Genomic DNA, 25,315 nt, shown 5'->3' on the forward strand with positions numbered 1-25,315 from the left:
AAGAAAGTTTACAGTACTGTAAGGTTATTGTTTGACAGACCATATTTTAGTAAAATGTTGCAACAGTAACTTACTTCAACTGAAGTCTACTTATTTTGACTACTGAAGAGTAACAATAAATTATATAGTTGAACATGTTGAAGACGTTATGCTTACTTTTAGATACAGTAAAATTGCTATTGTAGTTGTACTACTATACTATTTGTGGAATATCAATAACACTATGGTAAGGTAAACTAGGGCTGGGTGATATCTGGGGATTCTCGTGCGTGTTTCATCAGTAAAGCCGGATCATCAGTAAAGCCGGGTCTTGGATTAGAAGAAAATCGCCATCAGCTGCTTTCAGTTGATGCGGCATTTAGTACACCGAGCCGTACTTCCCTGACAATCGGGGCAATTTCGCATTAATTATCGAGGACGTATTGCCTGCGATAATTAATTCAATATGGTCCAGCTTGTCAGTCTGAAAGCAGCTGATGGCGATTTACTTCTAATAAAAAAAAAAACGGCTTTACTGATGAAACACGCACGCAAATCCCCTGATATATATCACCCAGCCCTAAAAGGAACTCTAACCTTTATGTATGAAATTGTCATACCTTATTTTCATTCAGAATACCACATGAATTTTTTTTACTAAAACACTTGTCATTGTAAATAATTAGTTGTTTTTTTCTGTTAGGACAGCTCTGAAGACTTTCAAGTTCCCGTGGAGGAGAGTTCTGAGGAGAGCAGTGACTCTGGAAGGGGGAGGGGGGGAGCCAGAGGGAGAGGGAGAGCAAGAGGGAGGGGGCGAGGCAGAGGTGCAAGTAGAGAGTGAGGCTGTTTACACTTGGCATTAACATGTGTTTTCGTCGATCGGATCACAAGTGGACGACGTTAATGCCAGGTGTAAACAGTGTTCAAAACGTTTTGAGCTCATCCACTTTCGACCACTTTCAACCACATCCCGAGGTGGTCGAAACCACTTTCGATCGGATCGCTTTGGAGTTGCGGAACGCACATGTGGTTGAATGCGTTCGAACAGCCACACGCGACCGCCTTCTCTCCGCCCATTTATCTAATCTGAGGTATTAAACACAAGTTTTACGTCTTTTTTGACTTCTGGCGTGAACATTCGGTGAACAGCGCTATTTTTAGCCTTTCATTGATAAAACTAAGCGGCTGATCTCCGTAGTTTCGTTTTGAAAGCGTGTGAAAGTTGCGCGATCCTATTTCATCAATTGCGCTGAAAATTCAAAGAAAGCCCTTAAATACTCATGTACAAAACACTGTGCAGCATGTTTACTTGCTAAACAAGCAGTGCACTTCGACATAATATTACTTGGCGCCATATAAACTCATAATTACTCCCGCTCGGGTTTGAATGACAGCAGAGAGACTCGCCCACCGTCTCACAGACCACCCCCTCATAGTATTCAGCACAGAAGCGGTCGAAAGTGGACAAAAGAGACGGATTTAAATACCAGGTGTTAACGTAATGTGTCTCTCTCGTCCACTTGTGATCCGATCAACGAAAACACATCCCAATACCAAGTGCAAACAGCCTCAAAGAGGCAGGGGGAGAGGACGGGGGAGGGGCAGAAGAAGAACAGGAGCTGTCAGTGAAGAGGACAGACTGAGAGTGGAGGAGCTGACTGCTGCCAGGACAGCAGAGATACAGGTTTGTCATAATGGTCACATCTAGAAAACAGCACACTCCCAAATAGACATAGGTAAAATAAATAATGACTGCTGTTGCACTTTCAGGCACAGTTACAGGAGCTATCCCTGGAGGAGAAGGATGAGGTACTTCAGAGGGTGGTCACTCGTCTGCCAGGTGTTTTTCTTGATGTAATGGAATACAGACAGGCCACACCAGGACCATCCACACCAAACAGAGGTCAGCCAACATGGTGCACCTGTCTGAACTGCAGAATAATGCCTACTGATCTGGAGAACAAATGCTGCAGACAGAATCCAGAAAATTGTCTCAGCAGGAGCGCCCACATGGAACTGTACTGTCTGGATGAAGGCATCCTCCGCTTAGCTCGCCAGACATGGAACGACATCCTTGCACTCCATGACAGCCAAGACCCTGGGGCAGATAACCGAGAATATCGATATTCTGCTTATCGCCAAACTACGATTTGGCAGCATGGACGTCTGGGCACAGGGAATCGCTTAGTAATACCAAGCTGCTTCGTGTGGCGAATAAGAAACACATTCCCTGACCCATTTGGGAACTATGTTGGCTTCAAAGAAGCACCGTTTAGAGTAAATTAAAATGTACAGTTTACAACATCTGAAAATAAAAATGTTCCTAAGCCATTCTGAATTTTTTTTATTGAAAAGTAACATTTATGTACATATTTCAGTGTTCTTTTTTATAATAAATAAAGTATTTTATGATAAATAAGTTTATAATAAACAATTTTTAAACTTTAGCCACTGTTGCCTTTTTGCTGCTCTTTGCTCATGTTGTTGATGTCATATCCTGGAGAGACAACGAGACCAAGAATAACCATGTGTGTTACTAGAAATAATAGTTTCTATGCGAAAAACTGTGGGCATGTGGCTGAACTACCTGTCCTCTGCAGACTTGTTTCTGGGCCAACTCAGCTGTAGGTGGGGGTACAATTCCAGGGAGAAGACCAAGGGCCCGAGGGTCATCTGGCCTAAGACTCCTCCTTCTTGGGAGTCCCCCTGCTGAATTAAGTCGACTCTGTAATATTTTAGTCTGCAGTTGAGGGATGTAACTGTAGTCTTTTTGCTCCTTCACTGTGTAGACACGGTAGCGCTGTGACTTCTTGCTATAGACTCGTTTTTGTCTGCAAAACAACATATGACATTAGTTGACAAAATAAGAAAAGCAAATTTTTCAGGACATACAAATATCAATAATTCAAAACAGTGACTTACGAAAGATTGCCTTTCTGGTTTACATGCACTGCTCGGTGGTTATGATGGTTGTATCTAAGGCTGCTAGAAGAGTCCTAGCCTCATAAACAGGAGGAGAAAATGAAAACCGTTTGCCTGCATACATAAGGATATGATTTTGGAAGGATTCCAACTCAGAAGTTGACCTACAGGACAAAAAGATTATGAGATTCTCCAAAGATCAGCTATCTTCAGAAAATATCAAGCGCAAGAGCTATGCCTGTATGTACAAAGAATAAAACATTGCAATTATTTGTGTTTTTAGTTCATTTGGAAAGTTAATTGTTGTTGAAGATGTAAAACATTTTATTCAGAGAATCAGCCCTGGCCTGTACTAACAACACATATTTTAGCAACTATAAAAACTGAAGCACTCTTACCGAAAGGTAAGAAACTTCTCCACATCTTTCAGCCATCTCCTGTTTAGTACAATTTGTGACAAAGCCTCATGTGCAGCAGAGCCAGGTGGTATGACTTCTTTGTTTGCGGTTTCCTCATCCAGAGGTGCATGGAGGCATCTGCCGAGGAACAACTCGTGCTCTCCACAAACATGGTGCAATACACCTCGCCAGATACACTGAATAATAAAGTAAATTATAGTCATAATGCATGTGAAGTTAAAATACAACATCATAGGCAGGTCATAGCATACACAACTGAGGACGCCAATATTATAAGAGTTAAATTTGAAATGATCAAGTTTCATCTGATTACTGCATGTATTTTTGTGTGTCATATTAACCATGAACTCCTCCCGGTTGCATGCTTTCTGACAAGAAAACCAAAAGTGGTTGACAACATCCTTCAGGCAAACAAGTATTTGTGACTGACCAGATGTCGTCCCAGCCTGTGGAGAAAAGTCAAAAAGTGTTTTTAGGAAAAACTGTTCAACAGTAAAGTAGTACTCAATAAAATAAACCAAATAAACTGTGTTTTTGTCTTACCGCATGTAGTCTCTTGGTCAGATTCTTAGCTGCATGCCAGATGTCCAGGGAATGGACTACACCCTGGTCCTTGTATCTCCCTTTCTCTGGATCTTCAAACACGCATGAATAAAAATTCTCCCTCAAATATAAAAAAAATCATGAATTCATTCTTACGCATCAGAGAAGCAATCTGCACGTGGGCATCGGTTACAATTTCTTTGATATTTAGCTCCCCCATGAGTCTATCAAAGGTCTTTATGAATGCATGCTTCTCCATGGCCACACTCTTACGGTCAGTCTGCCTCTTGTCAACTGTAACAACACTGATTATGTCCTTGGAGTCATGCTCCATAGTTGTGTATGTGCAGTACTTGGCAGTGTAACCTTTGATGGAAAAAAAAGAACAGTAAATCAAATAAATTCAACAATACTGACAAGTCACAAACCTTTGTGACTTACCTGGAGAGTCCATTCTTCCATCAGCTAGAAAAGAAATAAGAACCTTGTAAACCTGCACCAAACTCTGACTGTTTTCAGTTTATTGTCTAAACTGAATCTGATCATGTATTATCAAGGTTCAATTAGTTAAACAGTTGAGTAAATTACTTGACACTGTCGTCTCAAACATCTGAGGCCTTGTTGATCAACAGAGTTTAGTACTTACCAAGGGCAACAACACTGTCTTTTGAGGCTAGTTTTTCAATAATGGCCTTCCTCTTCTCCTCCCAAAACTCCTTTATTGGATCTACACAGTAGGCATCTTGTATAGCGTAGAAAGTGGTGGATGACACAATTTTCATGTTCATAAACTGGAAAAGGAGGGCGATTTTGGAATAATTGTTGCCAGACAGAAGAATGTTTGTGGATAACATGAAGTCTCCCCCTTGCATATTATGCTTTAGTAATGGCTGGCTGTTCCACATCCACAGTTTATGTCCATGTGGGCAAAGCTGTATAGAAAAGAGAACAGAAATATTTTATAAAAATGCTCCAGTTTTTTTACAGGTTCTTTTGACAGCTGTTCTCTGTTACGAATAATTTGATACTATGCTAGTTACAACTGATAATGTAAATTCACCCATTCCAGAACAACTGCAGTGCCTCGTGGTTGCAAGTTGACCTGAAAAGGTGGGAGCCCATCACATTCCACTCCTGTGGTCCGGTCAATGTAAAAACATTTGTTGATTGGCAGTTTCAGAAAAGAGACCAGTTGGATAAGGTTTTTGTGGAAAGCTATGCTTGCAGGCTGATTAATGAGGTCAGTTTCTGCATCGACTCGAGCAAATGTAGGGAAGGTGGGAATGTCTGTTGTGGGAATGTCTGTTGTTGGAAGATGAAAATCTTCCGAAAGGTCTGGCTCTTGAACTGTCTCCTCGCGGTCATACATGTCCAGGACAGCCTCTTCAAGGCCAATGAGGGGGAGGCTGTCAATGTTTTTCTGCAATGTCCCACTAGCACTGTGTAAAAAGAAACATAAAAAATTAATATAGACTATTTACCAGAGAGCTATATAAAAACTCGATTAGCATTGATTGATAGTTCGTGAGCTTGTGACATTGCCACAATACATACCGCACATAGATAGGTGGGACATAGTCTGCATCAGATGGGTCTGAGGCCAGTTTGTCCAGCAATTCTATCCTTTGAAAGCAAAAACAGGGAAAAATAATTTATTACTACACACAAACTGTAATATTGACATGCTAGAAGTAAGCAATAGGGTACGAGAGGCTGTGCTGTTTTGTGAATAAGTAACGGCTGAAGGCAGTCGTTAGGCAAGACGTGAAGCGGAGTCCGTTACTTATTCTGCAGTTACTTATTCACGAAACAGCACTTGCCTAGAGTACCTTATTCCTTTTATAAAACAGTTACCACACAATATCAAAGTAAAAAAGTATTAGTGCAACTTTCATGAAGTTCAAGGGATAGGACACCTAAAAAAATGAAAATTCTGTCATCATTTTCTCACTCTCATGTTGTTACAAACCTGTATATATTTCTTTGTTGTGATGAACACAACAGAAGATATTTTGAAAAATGTTTGTAACCAAACCGTTTGTGGAGCCCCATTGACTTCTATAGTAGGAAAAATTATGCCATTGAAGTAAGTGGGGTCCACAAATGGTTTGGTTACAGACATTTCTCAAAATATCTTCCTTTGTGTTCATCACAACAAAGAAATGTTTACAGGTTTGTAACAACATGAGAGTAAGTAAATGACAGAATTTTCATTTTTGGGTGAACTATCCCTTTTAAGCATTCCTTCCGCTAGGAAAAAAATAGTCCCTGATCGTAAACAACAATGTTTCAATGTGTAATATGCATGAAAGCTCAACAAAACATTCTCAAATTTTGACGTGTGGTTGCTAAGGGTTCAGTGATAAATAGAACCGTTGGGTGAAGCGGTCATAGCCGTGTTTTATCGTGAATAAAGCACAGCTATTGACCAATGAGACTCAAGGATTGGAACTAACCGTTTTATAAGCCAAAGTATGGTGTTGATCATTTGTAACTTACACACTGTTCTCAAGGCTGTTGGCTTGCTTTTCATCTATGAGAACCGAGTTATCCTGCAACTCAAGTGATCTGATGCTACAGAGACACACATAGTATAAATACGTGGAACACAAAATTTACAATGTCACAATATAGAAAAATGAAAAGATATGCATTTTATTCATAATGACACAGATGTTTACCTTTCATTCAATAGCCCCAATGTTGGATCTTCTGCCAGCGGTTGTACTCCTGCTATTTGGAAGTCATCCCTGTTTAAATAGAATTTCGGTATTACAAACTAACACATTGTGCCATAGCCAAACCACCATAATGCATAGTAGTAAATCTAATTTCTAAAGTGCATTCTCAATAGAGTAAGGGGAGGATAAAATAAAACATTCCTGTCTGATTCCCCTGTAGTTATGGAATTTGGAAGGTCTGGCAATTCTAACACCTTAATAGGTGTCGATGTAGATGGGCCCTTTCCTCCTGACAATGTTGTTTTCTCATAGCTGTAAACAAATAGTCATTGTTAGAAAGCTGGTAGCACAGATGGCATTTACAAGTATTACTTTTGTTAGTTTCTATGTATATAGTTACAAAGTTTGTGTCATGCCTAGCCTTACTAGTCAATACATTTACATTTTGTCATTTAGCAGAGGGTTTTGTTCAAAGCGACTTACAAGCGAGGTAAACAATAGAAGCAATTATGGCAACACAATAACATCAATACATAAGTGCACTGGAAAAAAGTCTCATCACAATATACATAGCCAAAGGTATAAAGAGGAAGGGACATAGAGAAAGAGATAAAGAGAAAGGTAACTAAAGAAAGATAGTAAATCTGTAATTAGGAATTGAGGTAATCAATAAATACATTTAGCAAAAAAGCCAACCCACCTAACAGGGAACGTTCCCACAACTTTCGCTAACGTTCTTTAAAGGTTGTGTAAATGTTAGGACAAAACGTTATTTAAATAATGTTTTTAGAACGTTTTTAGAACGTTATAAGTAAGAATTTACGTTCTGGGAATGTTGGGGAAAAACGTTCTTAGAACAATGTTCTTGGAACGTCCTAATGACGTTATTCATACTTGATGAACGTTCTCATAAAGACGAGAGAAAACGTTCTTAGAACAATGTTCTTGGAACGTCCTAATGACGTTATTCATACTTGATGAACGTTCTCATAAAGACGAGAGAAAACGTTCTTAGAACAATGTTCTTGGAACGTCCTAGTGACGTTATTCATAAACGTTCTTAGAAAAATGTTCTTGGAACGTCCTAGTGACGTTATTCATACTTGATGAACGTTCTCATAACGACGAGATAAAACGTTCTCAGAACAATGTTCTTGGGACGTCCTAGTGACGTTATTCATACTTGATGAACGTTCTCATAATGACGAGCTTGTTCTTTGTGTGTGTGTGTGTGTGTGTGTGTGTTTGTGTACCTGGTAATTGTCCCCACAAAGATAGGAATACCAGTATTTTTGTGACCTTGTGGGGACATTTTGACGACCCCATGAGGAAACAAGCTTATAAATCAAACAGAATGATGTTTCTTGTGAATGTGAAGTAGTAGAAGGGTTTCTTTGATGGTTGGGGTTAGAGAATGGGGTAGGTAAGGGGAATAGAATATACAGTTTGTATGGTATAAAATGCATTACGTCTATGGAATGTCCCCACAAAACATGGAAACCAGAGTGTGTGTGTGTGTGTCCGTGTGTGGGTGTGTTGTAATTGTGCTTCTATTCTTATGCTGTTGTGATAATATTTAAAAAAGAATATTACACCTGTACTTCTGCAATTATATCCTTATTTATGTATTTATTTATTGGCAAAACAATTACAAAAATCAAATAAAAAGTTATTTATTGCATTTGAAGCTTGATGCGTATATAAATAATTAAATAGCTATCTGGTCAACTCCTGGTAAAAAAACTCCTGGTTATGTTACTGTGCAACCCTCCGAGGTTTATCTGATCGCCATTTGCGCATGCGCACAAAACAACAAAAAGGTCTTGGAAACAGCAACAGCAGAACACTTCTAGAAAAGGTATAGTGCCAATGATTTTTCTTCTTATAGAATATTAAGTGTTAGCTTTGTTTAATTACCTTTATTTCAATTGTGTCACCTTATAATTTATATCACACGGATTATTTAAGGTAGAGCATTTCAATAAAGTAAAATACAAAAATGTAATATATGGCCATATATGTACTTATATTTTACATAGTATGACATATATCTATACATATATTTGACTTATCTGAGAACACAATATATGCCTGCAACATATATGTACATTTATATGTCCAAACATGTGAAAAAAATATTTGGTTCCATCAATATATGATACCATATATCTGCATATATTACACTATAGTATTGGTTTCTCGCATATATGGACAACATTAATTATAAATATGTCACATACATATTTGTTTTCCACATATCTATACATATATTTGGCTTATCTGAGAACACAATATATGCCTGTAACATATGAACATGTATATGTCCAAACATGTGAAAAAAATATTTGGTGTCATCAATATATGATACTGCATATATTACAGTATAGTATTGGTTTCTCGCATATCTGGACAACATTAATTATAAATATGTGACATACATACTTGTTTTCCATATATCTATACATATATTTGACTTATCTGAGAACACAATATATGCCTGCAACATATATTAACATGTCCAAACATGTGAAAAAAATATTTGGTGTCATCAATATATGATACCATATATCTGCATATATTACAGTATAGTATTGGTTTCTCGCATATATGGACAACATTAATTCTAAATATGTGACATACATATTTGTTTTCCACATATTTAATAAATGTATGTAAACATACATGCATGTGATACTGATGCATTTTTAAAGCTGTGGCATATGGTTATGGTACTTTGTGGATGTATTTGTCAAAAATGACAAAGAAAACACTGCATTATTGTATTAAAAATGCTATATTATGAAGTCCTGTTAGTTTTGTGATCTAAAGACCCCCCCCCCCAGGATCACCATCAGACAGGTTTTTGCTTTTATACAGCAAGTAAAAATTATCTGGTCAGATCATCTTTAAATATGTAAGTGAGTGTTCAAGAAGATTTGAAATGTATGATCATTATGGGGAATCAACAGCTATTTTAATTACTTTGAACAAAAATGACTGCATTAGTTTACCATCATCAGAAAACTGCCAACTAAGTCTGTGTATATTAACAAACAGTGAAAAGTTGATACTGATTATTATTAATAATCACAAATCAATTACATTATTATTTTTATTTTATTTTTTTTTTTTTTTATTTTATTTGTGCAGGGATTGGTAAAGTTAATAAATAAATAAATAACCTAATGTTATTTTGTGGTTGCTTTTATATCTTTTAGTATAGTGTTTGTTTAGCGAATTTACACATTATTATTATTATTATTATTATTATTATTATTAAATCGTGTTAATGTATTGCTTTATTATTAATAATAAATAGTCAAAAGAACATAGAATTTCCTCCACTGCCTATTGAATGCACCACACCCAGTCCAGTAGGAGGCGCTAATGACCCTTCAGTTGCCAACCGCCACTCAGGCCAAAAGCGCAGAAGAACAAAATAACCGGGAAAAGCCGGCGGTGATGAGAGGATTGACGAATGGCGAAGGCGGTTGGCAAAAGCTGGACTGTGAATGGACAGGAGAGTGTGGAGGGAAGTGACGGATCAGGAAGTGATCTAGGAAGTATGGAAGTAGGTGGCGCGGTGTATGAAAAATGGGAGATAACTAAAAATAACAAACGGAAAAAGAAAAGGAAAAATAAAACTGATGAAAGTGACTCAGAAAGGGGATTGATTACGGAGGAAAAGAGACGAGACGAGTATGTGGTTTTTGCTAAACTTTTGGATGAAAGAGACTCATTTGGAGGTATGAATCCAGTACAGTTAACAAAATCGTTAAATAAAGATATTGGAGAAATAAAGAGTGCTAAGATATTAAGAAGTGGTGCCCTGTTGATTGTTTGTAAAGATGACAGACAGCAAGCAAAAGCAATCAAAGTGAACATAATAAATGGGAAGAAAGTAGAATGTTCTTTGGCATTCAGGAAATTCACAAAAGGAGTTATTACTGGGATTCCGATAAACGTGTCAGTTGAAGATGTCAAAAGAAATATAGCAAATGCAAGGGTAAATGAAGTCAGACGGCTTAAAATAAACAGGAATGGAAATGTGCAAGATAGTCTTTCGGTTTTGATCAATTTTGATCAGGAAAAGCTCCCTGAAAAAGTGTACATTGGATTTATGTGTTATGATGTGAGATTATATATACCCCCGCCAATAAGATGCTTCAAGTGCCAAAGATTTGGACATGTAGCGGCGGTGTGTAAGGGAAAACAAAGATGTGGTAAATGTGGTGAAGAACATGAATATGGGAAATGCGGAGAGGGGACAAAGCTGAAATGTTGTAATTGTGGTGGGGAACACAGCTCTGCTTATAGAGGATGTGAGGTTAGCAAAAGGCAGGCTGAAATACAGCGTGTTAAGACCGTACAAAGAGTCAGCTATGCAGAAGCAACAAAGAGGGTTTCAGGAAATATGACAATGGTTAATCAATCTGGAAACAGGGGTAAAGAAATGAATAAGTGTCAAGGATGTGATAAGTTGAAAGAGGAAACTCTGATAGTTAAAAAGAATGATTTTGTATTATTTATGGCAGAGATAATAAACTGTTCTGCACAGACAAAAAGTCGAAATGAAAGAATCAAAATAATTGTCAAAGCCGCAGAGAAGTACCTAGATGTTAAAGGGCTGCTTTGGGAGACCGTTAGGGACTCCCTTAGTGACGAGATACAAACCTCTCAAGCATGTACTGGTTCATCGTAATGTTATTGACTGTACTACAGTGGAATGCAAGGAGCTTAATTGCAAACGGTCAAGAGTTTAAGATATATATTGATAACTTAATAGAGAAACCTAATGTTATGTGTATTCAGGAAACCTGGTTAAAACCGCAATTAGATTTTATAATTAAAGATTATAATGTAATTAGAAGAGATAGAGAAACTGGTAGAGGGGGTGGAATAGCTACATTTATACAAAATGGAATGAAATATAAAGTAGTACAAATAAATAAGGATTATGAGTCAATTGTAAGTAAGGTTTGGACTGAAAGAGGGTGTGTTGATATTATTAATTACTATAATCCTTGTGAAAAATTAAGTCAAGGTATTTTAGAATCTGTGGTGGGTCCATTGGATGACAATGCAGTGTGGTGTGGGGATTTTAACTCCTATAATTCATTATGGGGAAGTAAAAATATTGATGCAAATGGTCAACTTATTGAAGATTTTATTGATGATAAGTATTTAGTGTGTATTAATAATGGAGAGGGAACACGATATAACAGTATTCAAAATACAGAAACAGTACTTGATCTGACATTTGTATCTACAGAATTAGCAGGAATTAGTACATGGAAAGTTACCAAACATACTACAATAGGGAGTGATCATTATCCTGTAGTGACAACAGTTGGTACAAAGATATGTTTTGGAAAAGGAAAGAGAAGTCCGAGATGGAAACTGGAAAAGGCCAATTGGGAAATATTTCAAGAAATCTGTGGAAATAGATGTATGGCCCTACTAGAAGAAATAGATGAAAACATATTTAATAATAAAATAGTTAATGAAATAATACAATCAGCTGAAGAAACAATTCCTAAAACAACAGGAATTAACCGTAAAAAGAATGTACCTTGGTGGAATGATGATTGTAAAGCAGCTGTAAAAAACAGAAACAAAGCTTTTAAACAACTTAAGAAACAGCACTCTATTGATACTTTGATTCAATACAAAAGGACTCAGGCAATAGTAAGGAAAACAATAAAAATACAAAAACGAAAATTTTGGAGGCAGTACTGTGATAGTATTGGAAGAGAGGTACAACTGTCAGATGTATGGAATATGATTAGGAAAATGGGGGGGATTAGAAGGAATAATGAGTTACCAGTGATGGAAAGTGCAGATGGATTGGCTGTTAGCAACATAGAAAAGGCTGAACTTCTTGTCAAAACATTTAAGAAAGTTCATAGCTCTGAGAATCTTACAGAAGGAGCAAGACAATGTAGGATTAGAACTTTAATGGATTACCCTAATTTATTGGAAAAAGAAGATGTGTCAGATAGTTTACTTGACTTGCCATTAAACATGTTTGAATTAAAAAGAGCAATCACTGGTGCTAGACAGACTACTCCTGGAAGCGATGGTGTATGTTATAAAATGTTGGAAAAAATGAATGATTTTTCCTTAGGAATGGTTCTTAAATTATTTAACCTAATATGGGATAAAGGAAAACTCCCTTCAGTTTGGAAACAGGCAGTAATAGTACCTGTTCTGAAACCTGGGAAAAATCCATCTGATCCTTCCAGTTATAGGCCTATTGCCTTAACTTCTCATTTATGTAAAGTAATGGAAAGAATAATTACTGAAAGAGTAACATATTTTATAGAGAGTAAAGATCTTCTATCCCCTTATCAGAGTGGATTTCGAAGGGGTCGGAACACAATGGACTCTGTTTTATGTCTAGAGTCAGACATTAGAAAGGCACAGATCAATAAAGAAGTTGTAGTGGCTGTCTTATTTGATGTGGAAAAGGCTTATGACATGCTCTGGAAAGAAGGCCTATTAATAAAGTTAAAGTCTTTGGGAATTGGAGGTAGAAGTTATAATTGGATTCAGGACTTTTTATTTGATAGAAAAATTCAAGTTAAAGTTGGTGAAGAATATTCTAGGGTATGTATAGTGGAAAATGGGACACCACAAGGTAGTGTTTGTAGTCCGTTATTGTTCAATATAATGATTAATGACATTTTTTCTCAAGTTGAATGTAATATTGGAAAATCATTATATGCTGATGATGGGGCTTTGTGGATCAGAGGTCGAAATATATCATACATTACTAAAAAAAATGCAAAATGCAATAGCTGAAGTTGAAAAGTGGACCAATAAGTGGGGATTTAAATTATCTGTGGGAAAAACACAGGTTATTTGTTTTTCAAGGCGAAATAGAATTACCCCCCTCTCTTTAAATCTATATGGAAATCGTCTGGAACAAGTCAAAGTTGTAAGGTTTCTAGGGGTGTGGTTTGACGAAAAACTGACATGGAAAATTCATCTGGATAAAGTTAAGGACAAGGGTAAAAAGATTATTAATATTCTTCGGTGTTTATCAGGGCAAGAGTGGGGAGCAAGCAGAGCATCATTGCAAAATATTTATTGGGCACTCATGAGATCGGTTTTTGATTATGGTTGTATAGCTTATATGTCAGCAGCAGAAACAAACCTTAAACAGTTAGATGTTTTACAAGCTCAAGCCCTAAGAATCTGTAGTGGATCATTTAAGTCATCACCAGTATCGTCTTTGCAAGTAGAAATGGGAGAAATGCCTCTAGACATCAGACGAATTAAGTTAATGTTGGCATATTGGATAAATATCAGAGGACAAAAGGTTTCTCATCCTGTCAAAAGTATATTGAAAGAATGCTGGGAACATAATGAGACTAATATCAGAAGTTTTGGATGGATTGGTGATGCTGAGGCTAAGAATATAGGTTTACATCAAATACAGTACAGCAATACAGTATCAATATCCTTAATTCCTCCCTGGTTATTTCCCTTGCCAAATGTTGACCTCAATATACAACAGGAAATAAATGGAAAATCTCAACAAATTCCAGTGTGGTATGTAGTGCAGAATTATTTTGAGATAAATTTCCAAGGTTTAGTTATTTTATATACAGATGGGTCAAAGGATCCACAATCAGGAATTGCAGGTGCAGCTGTATATATTCCAATATATGATCATTATATTAAAAAAAGAGTTACTAATCATATTTCTGTGTATGCTATAGAACTATTGGCGATATTAATGGCCCTGCAGTGGATAGAGGAGAAAGGAATAAATAACGCAGTCATTGCATCAGATAGTTACTCTGCACTGGAAAGCATAAGATCTGGCAGATCTTCTTATAGGATGGATATAATCAATGAAATATTTCATAAGTTATATAATTTAAAGAGTATAGGCATATTAGTTCAATTCATTTGGGTTCCTGCTCATGTTGGCGTAGAAGGAAATGAGAAAGTGGATAAAATGGCTAAAGAAACTTTGAAATTAAAACAGGTAGATCTGCAAGTTCCATTAAGTAAAGCTGAAGCTAAAGTACACATCAGGAATTATGCACAATCAGTATGGCAGGAATATTGGGATGACACTGGAAAAGGTAGACATTTATATAATATACAAAAACAGGTTGGTGCTGGGAGGAAGGAAAGCAGGAATCGAAAGGAAGGGAATATAATAACTCGTTTGAGAATAGGTCACACAGGACTTAATAATACTTTATTTAAAATTGGTAAACACCCAACTGGGGAATGCAATGATTGTAGTCAACAAGAAACTGTTGAACATGTTCTGCTTCACTGTAGGAAATATAATAAAGAAAGATGTCAGTTTATTCAGTCATTAAAGAATGTAGATCACCAAGACTTTTCTATAGCAGGTATTCTAGGGGAAAGGAAAATATATGACTACATCATTAAATTTATAAGAGAAACAAAGTTAAGCAAAAGAATTTAGATTTTCGTTTTTTTTGTTCTTTTTCTTTTTAATTAATTCACGTATCTCATAAGCATGTATCCTGTTTCACACTCCAGTCCAGTTAGTGGCGGTAATGCACCTACTGGTTGGTTTGCCAACCGCCAATAAACACCAAAGAAGAAGAAGAAGAAGAAGAAGATAACCGGGAAAATCTGACAGGACTGAGAGAAGAGTATAACAGCACAGCGGGGTTTCAGAAGTAAGTTTAAAATATTTAATATATTTTGCACAAGTTTCTTGTTGTCTAGTTTGTTACAGCCTAATTAGTCATTACTGTTAGGGGAGGTTTGCAAGTTTTTGTCGTAGTAATCGTGTAGCTTGCGGTTTACTATGGTTTGATACTTAATTTGTCTTGGGTGTTTTTGTAAGTACGTCTTAATTAAATGTTATTGCACAATGCACAAAACTGTTCAGAATCTTTCAGTTTATATTATTCTGGTTAACCTAATGAAGCATGTTCTTAAAGGAACAGTGATTAATAAGGCACTTACTTATGCAGTTAATTCATAATTTACAAAATACGATTTGTTTAAAAAAGGCAATACATTTATGTTGCCTAACAGTCACTTGAGAAATAATTCTAGAAAAATAACGTGTACAGACATTTTCACAGACATTGTTAATGTAACTGTTACATCTGCATGTAAATTATATAGATAAAAGCAGCATTCTGGCAACAGGTGGTGTGCTTTAGTTTAAAAGGTTCATATCTAATGCATTTTGACATCCCTTATATTTATCTTTATGTAAGAGTTATACTTTTATTTTAGTGAGAGGGTTATGTTTGTGTTTAAGCAGACATTGCAAGCAGGCCAAGCACTTATGCCTGACATGGCTGGAGTCAATACTACCTCACCAAAATTACAACTAATGTTTGGCTCAAACCTTGCCTAATCGCAGTGTTTTTCCCTTTTATTATTTCTCTTTTTGTAGGCCCATCAGAGTGAATTTCTGAGTTCTTTCACATATGCTGTATGGTAAGAGTGAATTTCTGCCAGTTGATACCGGTGACAGGTGTTAATTAAGTTTATCTTTGTATTTTTTATTAAAGGTCAGCGAATGGATGGATTATCCAGTCACGGTACATAATGAAAGGTAAATGGCAATTAATTAAGTAATGTACTAAATGTATAAACTGTAGTGTATTCAGTAGCTACTAATCACATTACCTCTATCACTCTCTCTAAAAGACTTGACTGAGTTAGAAGAAGCTGAGCGACTCTTCAGAGTGAAGATGTTATGGTAATGTAAATCTTACGATTTTATAATGTAGTTATATATAATATATCAGAGACAGCACGTCATTTTAACCCTGTTTTATGGTTAAAGGGGTTTTGCACCCTAAAGGCGCTTTTCCATTGCATAGTACCCTACAGGTAAGGTCGAGTCAGCTTACTTTACTTTGGCTTGGTTAGCTTTTCCATTGAGTTTAGCAACACTTCAGAGTGGGAGGGATTATAGGGGTGTCAAATGTATATAGCACGACATTCGTTGCTCGACTTATCGAGGCTGTTTTCTAAGATGGCTCCTGTCTGTATATGCGTAATGTACTGTCTTTATAAAGGATCTTCTTATTAGGGCTGTCACTTTTGAGAAAAATCAAGCACACACATCCCGCGCTTGAGCGTGTTTCTGAAAAGTAATTGTCACTGACAACAAGCACATATACATAACCTATGTATGCGCGCGTGCATATACATTAACCCTGCGCGTGCTGTTTGCTTGACCGTTTTTAATGATAGAGGCTAGAGCACACAAACCATTGATATTTGAGAAATAAAACTTACCGCTGAGTTAAGCAGATCTTACTTCACTCGTCTATGTGACATGTGACAGTCAGCACGTGATCATTTTAAATCAGTTTACAAGACAAATGCTGTTGTTGTTTAATATAAAGTTTACATCAGGGCTTTGAACCTGAATTTTTTCCCAATTGGTTCGTTCCAAACAGAAACAGTATTTTAAAGTTTCCGTTTTTTGGTTCAACCCTAAAGTTGACGTTCCTGAACCGGTTTGAACCAAAAAATAAAGTTCCCGAACCGGTTAATAACGTTCCATGTCAGCTGTGGGACATAAAAATAAGTAGGCTGATCATTAGGACATTATTGTTTTCGCCAAATGTATTTTATACATCAAGAGTTCTGATCTTTGAAGGGCATATGGATAATCATGTTTGACTGGAGTTAGGGCTGTCACTTTTGAGAGAAATCAAATTCGAACGGATATCGAATATCATGCAATGTATCCGAATATATTTGAATATCTAGATGCCCCCCGCGGGCATCAAAAAAAAAAAACACCATAATGGAGATTCAATCACAAATTTATTAACAGTGACAGTCATAAACAGGACTGTCTGAATTATTATTTTTTACTTTTAAAACAGCAGGTTATCAACTTATGAATAACAACTTGTATGAAAAAAAACTATTCAGAACAGGTACAGACAATAACTTAAACTGCAGCAGGAAGCCCAAACGAAATTCGCGCCCGCAGATTTCGGCGGAAAACTCTGCGGATTTAATGCTCATCATTGATGCGCGTCATTGACAAGCAAACATATCCCGCGCTTGAGCGTGTTTGTGAGAAGCAATATCTTTGACAACAAGCACACATACATAGCCTATCCCACGCGTTTGTGAGCCGTCATTGACAAGTACATTAACCCTGCGCGTGCTGTTTGCTTGACCGGTTTTAATGATAGTGCACAAACCCTTTGATATTTGAGAAAAAATTTAACTTACCGCTAAGTTAAGCAGATCTCACTTGACTTGACTAGACTTGTTGTCTATGTGACGCGTGACAGTCAGCACATAATCATTTCAAATCCGTTTACAAGACAAATGCTGTTGTTGTTTAATATAAAGTTTACATTGCGTTGTAAAAATGATGAAATTATCTTCATACATGCTAATTTCATAATGTGAACGTATTAGCACAAGCTTTTTACTCTGCTATAATATTTAATATTAACAATAAAATGTCATTTTATATACAAACTATAATTCTATATTGACATGCACATGAGGTTCATGTTGGTCCAATTTGATTCCCTCTCTTGCGCACAGTTGCCGTCGTCGGTCCCACTCTCAGCCTCCTTCCTATTACGAGGTGTTACTTAAAAAAATGCGCTACACATGGTATTTTAAAAACCGGATGGTTTATTTATTGTTCGAATACGGATATTTCATGTCATGTTCGAATGCATATTCGAATATCGAATAAAAAGTGACAGCCCTAATTGGAGTTGGGCCGGATACATTCAAATGCATGTGCTTCTGTGTGTACAGAATTTTTTTTATTTTAGCGCCTTTTTGCTGTTAAATTGTTTAAAATCACTTAAGTGTTAACATTTGCAAGCCTTTGAAACACGTGCAAATGATCAACTTTCACCCTATTTAAATTTGCATATTAATCCGCAAATCGCATGCGAGCTGAACTATGGGTCGTGATCTGTATAGATCACTGACCAACTGCGATCCGTTACACCACTAATTAGTATTAAAAATAAACAAACAAACATCTTGAGATACTTGATAGCCTACAATATTTACCTCTTATGATTGAGCATTAGAGACTTGGGCTTGAGTAGGCTACCTGCTGGTGGCAAGCTTCTCATTTCTCTGAGCCAACAATGACCGGAAGTGAACTTCACAGAGTCAAATTGCACAGAAATCTTGTCAAAGAACTAAAAAAATAACGTTATTAACCGGTTACCATTATTTTCAATTAACGGTTCTGTTCTGGAACATATATTTTTGGAAAGTTTCTGGTTTCGTTTCTGTTCCTTGCAAAAAATCAAAAGTTTCTGGTTTTCGTTCCTTGAACCGGTTCAAAGCCTTGGTTTACATTGCGTTGTAAAAAAGATGATGAAATTCTTCATACATGCTAATTTCACAACAAAAATGTATTGAAGGGATATTCCACTTTTTTTTTTGAAAATATGCTCATTTTCCAGCTCCCCCAGAGTTAAATATTTGATTCAATCCAATCCATTGAATCTGATCAGACCATTAGCATTGTGCTAAAAAATAACCAAAGAGTTTCAATATTTTTCCTATTTAAAACTTGACTCTTCTGTAATTACATTGTGTATTAAGACCGACGGAAATTAAAAGTTGCAATTTTCTAGGCAGATATGGTTGGGACTATGCTCTCATTCTGGCGTAGTGATCGGTGGCTTTGCTGCTGTGGCATGGCTGCAGCAGGCGTAGTGATATTGCCCACTGCCCGAAAATAGTCCCCTGCCATTGAAAGTAACCAAGGGGACTATTTTCGGGCAGTGTGTAGGATCACTGCGCCTGCTGCGGCCATGTTACATCAGCAAATTCACTGATTATTACGCCAGTTTGAGAGTATATTTTCTCGGTAAGAATCAAATGTTTAACTGAAAAGCTGAAAAATTAGCATATTTAAAAAAAAAAGTGGAATGTCCCTTTAACACAAGCTTTTTATTCTGCTATAACACTATAAACAATAATATATGTAATTTTATATACAAACTATAATTCTATCTATCTGGTTCGTGTTGGCCCAATTTAATTCAGAGCACTTGTTTGGTTTGGTGTTTTCATTTTCATTGTAAGCCTTTAAAAAGTAATTATTTTAGATGCAATATTTACGGCTTAAATTCTCTTATATATTTTTTTAAATATTTAAAATCATTACGCAGAATTATCCAAAAATTTTCCACAGAAAAAGCAAAAAAAAGTTTGCATACCGACTTACACTGTTCTCTTTGCTTTTTAATTTTAATGAAACACAGCTGACTAAAACATAAAGGATTTAAAATATTCAATACTGTCCCTTTTGTTAGTCGCTACCTGTACGCCTCTAGTGGACATTTAATCTAAAGCTGCAACGATTTGTACCCGGAGTAACTTATTTCAGGGTATGCAGAAATTTAGGCATAGGCATGTATCACGAGTGAGCCTGGGTTGCTCTAAAGCCTATGTTATAGTTGTGCGTAAGGTCTACACCGTAGCCATGCTGTAGGTTATCTGTAGCCTGATGTGCACCTCACCAAAATGTTAACAGCGCGTCAGTTCTACGCGGACCGCAAGCACTGTGATTGATCCACTACAACCCCTCCTGTCAGATATAAAAAACATGTGTCGTAGGCATTTCCGTTTGCGACGGTGAGAAAAAAGATTGGCCAAGTTGAGGAGTGTTTTAACTCAAACTGCACCAAAAGTTGCCTATTTTTTTCCATCACTGCTGGTCTTCTCAAAACATACACAACAAGCTGCTTCTTCTTTTTCGTTTGTGAGTTAACTGAGTAAGCTGCTTCTTTTGCGGTTGAGATGCTTCTGTGGTTTTAGCGAGGATACTGCCCACCAGGAATCTGTGCTTGTGTTTGCGCGTCGACGCAGATTTATATATGAAAACCAACTAGGGCTGGGACAACGCGTCGTAAAAAATAAGTTGACGCAAAATATGCGCGTCGATTCATCAGACCCAAAAAGGTGGCGCCGTAGAATAGTAGCAACGCGAGTGGCTTCAGTCCATGCCGGTTTCACACAGCAAGTGTGAGCAGTACGTGCGGGCGCGTGCTTTTTTCAGCGCCCATGTTAACAAGCATGCACCCTGCCGCATGAGCAGCGCAAGCTCGCAGCTCTGTAGCAACAGTGCTGCAATCGTTTCTGCGTGGGTTCTGCTGCGCTGCTCACGCTCAATTATGTGAAAGTGCTTTGTTTATGGTTTAAATGCTCGTGGATTGACACGAAAAAGTGTCATTTTTACCATAAAATCATGAATGTGATGCCAAGTGTGTTTTAACAATCATGATTTTGAGCAATTTAACAGAAAGCAATGAAATGTCACTGTTGCCAGAAGACTGCGCTTTCATTCACTCTCTGTCCAGCAGTAAATGAGTCCTAATCTATCTTAACAAACTTAAGAGAAAGAGATTTAATAATATATGTGTATATCTTAAGTCTATAATTGTGTTTATATCTGTCATTAAATGGACTAGAACAGCACGAAAACAATGTGGATTAAACAAATAAAAGTTATAAAAGTTACTGACCATCAAAAGGCACATTAAAGAGGTTTTGCTCATAAATGCATGTAAAATAAAGTAATTTGAACTTGAGATTTTTATACTGTTACTAAACTGCACAGTATGAGCTGCAAACGCTTTACTGAATGCTACCTCTGACTAAGAATGCAGTATTTTGCACTTGTATAGTCTTTTTTTATTTTGAAATTTTAAGAGCAATGAACATATATTGAAATGTTTACATTCAGATATGTAAATCAACATGTATAAATTGCTATTAGTTAATTAATGGGGAGATAATCGAGAGTCGAATCGGACAGATAAAATGAATCGTTAGATTAATCGATGCATCGAAAAAAATAATCGCTAGATTAATCGTTTAAAAAATAATCGTTTATCCCAGCCCTAAAACCAACAAATAGCCTATGCTGAAGGACATACGCACAACTATAATTAGCCCTTAAGCATCACCTATTCTTTTAAGAAATGTTTCTTTAAAGGGATCATGACAAATATTTTGTTCTTTGAGGTCCACATTATTTTTGCCCAAAAAATTTCCACAAGTTTTCACAAAATAAGGAGATTGTGAAGAAATGCTAGTTTTTTTATGCTTGTTACTTAAATGTTACTTATTTTATGCAAAACTTTTTAGAGGCCTGCCAAAAGATCCACCCAAAAGTGCCAGTTAAGGTGTAAGAAGAGTGCATTGCAGACACCTTGAAGTACGTTCCTTATCGTGATTCAAGAGTGAGTCACCCCCCAGAATTATGACAGAATTATAAAAAAAAGTTATAAATTTTTTTTTAATAATAACACATTAGTTAAATCAAAGATGCAAAAATGCATAACAAAAATACAGTTTTATTTCAGTTTACAAAAACGAGATGACTGAAAGTGCATATTCGTTATTTTAAAAAGGAACAATGTTTTGTTTTTATTGTGAGTGTACACACTGTTGAATGTCTTAATCCTATCCATGTGACCAAAAATAAGTATTTAAGCAGTGGCGACCGGTGACTTCTCTTCTAAAATATGTGTTTGTTACGTTATGTGAACCATGTGCATCATGCGTTTTGTTAAAATAAGTGCCTCCTGCACACACGTCGAAACGCTTACCGAGCAAGTTTGGTGGTACAAAATAAAATGCAGCGCTTTTCTAAGCGGATTTAAAAGAGGAACTATATTGTATGGCGTAATAACACTTATGGGAGTACTTCGACTCGGCGCAGTAACACCCTCCCTCTCCCATTATGAGAGGGAGAAGGGGAGCGGACTTTTCAGGCGAGTCGAAGTGCTCCCAAAAGTGCTATTACGCCATAAAATATAGTTACTCTTTTAAATCCGCTTAGAAAAGCGCTACGTTTTATTTTGTACCACCAAACTTGCTCGTATAACTGCTCGTCTTGGATGGGAAAAACGTTGGTGTGTTTGGTCACTTGTAACTTTATCTCTAAATTGTACCATTGAATGAATGGGGCTAAGCTAAATGCTATCGAAGCGTCGCAGCGCGCTACAGTGCTTACGTGCACGCACACAGATGATAGAGGGATGTATCAACAATTCTTAGTTAAGGTAATAACATATTTTAATAATGAAAATGAGTAGACTATTCCTTTAACAATAACTCTGATTACACATGAGATTAAGTTTCTGACAAACAAAAGCGTCTCTTTTATCATAAACCCTTTAGACACGTGTGCACTTATTTTGACAAGAACCATAATGCACATACATTCACATGATGCAGAACAAACATTTTGAAACGACGAATCACACACATAACCGGCTACATACATGTGACATGCTTCGCATCGTGCGCCCTCGAAAAAGTCGTCACCAGCCGCCACTGATTTTATGTAGTCTCTGCTGTTAAAACGTCAGAGTCTGTGAATGCGTCGGAGCCTCACACAAAAATAATATCAGTTATAGTATTGACATTACAATTTAATTATTAAATGCTTCACAGTCACACATGTTTAACAATCAGTAGTGTGAGCTAGACCTGTTTGAGTCGTGATCTTTTACCCGGATCTTTAAATTAACTCATGAGTCGCGAGTCTCTAGTATCATTAACCCGGATCAGTTGAGTCCTACTACAATTCAATGTAAAACCATAAACAGCCCCACCACATACACAAACCTCTTTCAACATTAATAATGAGACTTCGCTCGCTCTACAGATCCACTCGTAACCGTCTGATCGCGCGAGAACTGACCCGAGATTCTCACTCAGAGCCAGAAACATTGCAAACTCGAGAGACCTGCTGATCCGCGAGAGCCGCAAACTAACCTGAGATTCTCACTCGGAGCCGGAAACAATACGGACTCAAGAGACCTGTGAATCTGCTCTGACTCGAGAATCTCTCAACTCGTAACCGGCTGATCCGCACAAACTGTCTCTCAAATCAGAGCCGGAAACACTGCAGATTCGCAGATCTGCCGGAAAGATTGCATACTCGATACAAATACATAATTAAAATGTAAGTACTCTGAAAAAGAGAGTATAAAACTCGAGTGTCTGTAGATCTCTCACGACTGTTTTAAACACAGCTAATTATTTCCATTCGAGACGAAACAAATGATAAGCAGATTATATTTATAGTGATAAAGTTAGGTGTATTATTACATGTGATTGTGACATGATGTTACTACATGCACCGCGCTCTTTCCTCTCCGCTCGTCTGAGGTAAATCCTTCTCCCAGCAGAGCGGTCGACGTCACGCGTTCATGTGTTTTGGGGGCGTGGCTTTAGAAGAAACCCAGAAGGGAGGGGTTGGAGTGAATGGAAAAATGAGCTGTTTAAAACAGTCTACAGACACTCGATTTTTGTACTCTCTTTTTCGGAGTACTTACATTTTACTTATGTATTGATATATAAAGACAGTTTAAACAAATTTATAAAAAAGTTTTTTTAGATAATTCCTGCCTATCCTGCCTTTAACAAAGATACTGGAACAGGAGCTAACTATAAAGCCTTGCTTGCATAATAAATTATAGATTAGCAAATTGTTTCATTGTAAAGATGAAAACATTTGCATTTGTGTTCACTGACAGATGTACGTTTCTCTTGTTTAAAGGAAATTCATTTTGGTTAGACGTTTATTTGTCATTTTTAATGAATGCCATAAAAATCTGTTTTAATTTGTAATTGTGTAAATGTGAAAAAAATTATTACAGTTTTATAGCTACTTACATTTTATAAAATATATTGTTTCTGAATACCAGAAAACTTGAAAAGATTAGCTAATATTTTATAGTTTATAATAGCTGTTTTGATTTAAGATTTTATATTTGTCGTACTCATTGCACTGTATCTAATAAATTTTATTCTATTTACTTTACAGATGGGGCATGAAGACACAGGCCATGGACAGTGCTAGTTTTCAGCACTCACATCCCACACACACACAAATTTATAAAGTTCTCACTGATTCAATGTTTTTATTATTAAAGCTAGTTATGTTTTGCTGTCAATTTATATTTTATTGTCGTAAGTATTATGTTATTAAGTATTATGTTACATTTTATATCATTTTGATCTGTTAATGAGTTACGTTGCACCTGGAATGTTATCATTTAATAAAATTATGTTAAAAGAGAATGAAGGATCACTGCTAAGCTCAAAAACATTTTTTTATCTAAACTTTGTAATGTTCCAAATAAATGTTCTCAGAACGTTGTATTTTTAAAAAGAAATGTTGGTAGCAAGAACGTTGTGGGAGCAATGTTAAGCAAACTGGACATTTTAACGTTCCAAATGAATGTTTGTAGAATGTTATATTTTTAATTAAATTTACATGGTAAGAACGTTGTAGGAACGTTATGCTAACCATAAAATAACGTTCTAGCAACGTTAAGCAAACTGGACATTTCAACGTTCTTAGAACGTTCCAAACAAACGTTTGTGGGACGTTATATTTTTAATGAAATTTAGGTGGTAAGAACGTTGTAGGAACGTTATGCTAACCATAAAATAACGTTCTAGCAACGTTAAGCAAACTGGACATTTCAACGTTCTTAGAACGTTCCAAGTGAACGTTTGTAGAACGTTATATTTTTAGTGAAATTTAGGTTGTAAGAACGTTGTAGGAACGTTATGCTAACCATAAAATAACGTTCTAGCAACGTTAAGCAAACTGGACATTTTAACGTTTTTGGAACATTCCAAATAACGTTCCCACAACCAAAACGGAACGTTAGGAAAACGTTCTCAGAACATAAATTTGTTAGCTGGGAACATATAAACAACCCAACCAGTACTTCTTTGGCTATTTTAATACTTCTAAGGAATATC

General features: G+C 36.5%; 3 protein-coding genes and 1 long non-coding RNA gene across 6 annotated transcripts; 2 read left to right on the forward strand and 2 right to left on the reverse strand.

Moving 5' to 3' along the window:
* Nucleotides 1–817: 817 nt before the first annotated feature.
* Nucleotides 818–2,310, forward strand: LOC141368942 (P2X purinoceptor 7-like). Its single transcript, XM_073873791.1, has 2 exons — nucleotides 818–1,663; nucleotides 1,750–2,310. The coding sequence occupies exons 1-2, from the start codon at nucleotides 1,481–1,483 to the stop codon at nucleotides 2,263–2,265; spliced, it is 699 nt and encodes a 232-aa protein (XP_073729892.1). The 5' UTR covers nucleotides 818–1,480; the 3' UTR covers nucleotides 2,266–2,310.
* LOC141368941 (uncharacterized) lies at nucleotides 2,303–4,167 on the reverse strand. 2 transcript variants are annotated; one of them, XM_073873790.1, is made up of 7 exons: nucleotides 4,020–4,167; nucleotides 3,864–3,955; nucleotides 3,662–3,766; nucleotides 3,300–3,496; nucleotides 2,902–3,065; nucleotides 2,567–2,810; nucleotides 2,303–2,476 (listed from the first exon to the last, which is right to left on the reverse strand). In XM_073873790.1, the coding sequence occupies exons 1-5, from the start codon at nucleotides 4,120–4,122 to the stop codon at nucleotides 2,921–2,923; spliced, it is 642 nt and encodes a 213-aa protein (XP_073729891.1). In that variant the 5' UTR covers nucleotides 4,123–4,167; the 3' UTR covers nucleotides 2,303–2,476; nucleotides 2,567–2,810; nucleotides 2,902–2,920. The 2 variants fall into 2 exon arrangements, with proteins under 2 accessions (XP_073729891.1, XP_073729890.1); XM_073873789.1 differs by having other exon boundaries at nucleotides 3,300–3,766.
* A 150-nt stretch (nucleotides 4,168–4,317) lies between these two features.
* LOC129419054 (uncharacterized) lies at nucleotides 4,318–11,241 on the reverse strand. Its single transcript, XM_073874654.1, has 6 exons — nucleotides 11,219–11,241; nucleotides 6,545–6,613; nucleotides 6,363–6,437; nucleotides 5,418–5,486; nucleotides 4,924–5,302; nucleotides 4,318–4,795 (listed from the first exon to the last, which is right to left on the reverse strand). The coding sequence occupies exons 1-6, from the start codon at nucleotides 11,239–11,241 to the stop codon at nucleotides 4,499–4,501; spliced, it is 912 nt and encodes a 303-aa protein (XP_073730755.1). The 3' UTR covers nucleotides 4,318–4,498.
* A 3,917-nt stretch (nucleotides 11,242–15,158) lies between these two features.
* Nucleotides 15,159–24,622, forward strand: LOC141368943 (uncharacterized). 2 transcript variants are annotated; one of them, XR_012372355.1, is made up of 5 exons: nucleotides 15,159–15,219; nucleotides 15,954–16,115; nucleotides 16,211–16,262; nucleotides 21,674–21,768; nucleotides 24,366–24,622. It is a non-coding gene; the product is annotated as an uncharacterized lncRNA (long non-coding RNA). The 2 variants fall into 2 exon arrangements; XR_012372354.1 differs by lacking the exon at nucleotides 21,674–21,768.
* Nucleotides 24,623–25,315: the final 693 nt, after the last annotated feature.

The sequence above is a fragment of the Misgurnus anguillicaudatus genome, chromosome 12 (assembly GCF_027580225.2).
Source record: "Misgurnus anguillicaudatus chromosome 12, ASM2758022v2, whole genome shotgun sequence".
NCBI classification, from domain to species: domain Eukaryota; kingdom Metazoa; phylum Chordata; class Actinopteri; order Cypriniformes; family Cobitidae; genus Misgurnus; species Misgurnus anguillicaudatus.

Coding starts and splice junctions, on each gene's coding strand:
- LOC141368942 (XM_073873791.1), top strand. CDS start 1,481: ATGTGTCTCTCTCGTCCACTTGTGATCCGATCAACGAAAACACATCCC. Junction 1,664..1,749: donor CCAGGACAGCAGAGATACAG/GTTTGTCATAAT, acceptor TTGCACTTTCAG/GCACAGTTACAGGAGCTATC.
- LOC141368941 (XM_073873789.1), bottom strand. CDS start 4,122: ATGGAGAAGCATGCATTCATAAAGACCTTTGATAGACTCATGGGGGAG. Junction 3,956..4,019: donor GCAGATTGCTTCTCTGATGC/GTAAGAATGAAT, acceptor GCGTGTTTGAAG/ATCCAGAGAAAGGGAGATAC. Junction 3,066..3,299: donor GAGAAGTTTCTTACCTTTCG/GTAAGAGTGCTT, acceptor TTTGTCCTGTAG/GTCAACTTCTGAGTTGGAAT.
- LOC129419054 (XM_073874654.1), bottom strand. CDS start 11,241: ATGAACCAGTACATGCTTGAGAG. Junction 5,303..5,417: donor GTCCCACCTATCTATGTGCG/GTATGTATTGTG, acceptor CTTTTTACACAG/TGCTAGTGGGACATTGCAGA. Junction 4,796..4,923: donor CTGCAGTTGTTCTGGAATGG/GTGAATTTACAT, acceptor TTTTCTATACAG/CTTTGCCCACATGGACATAA.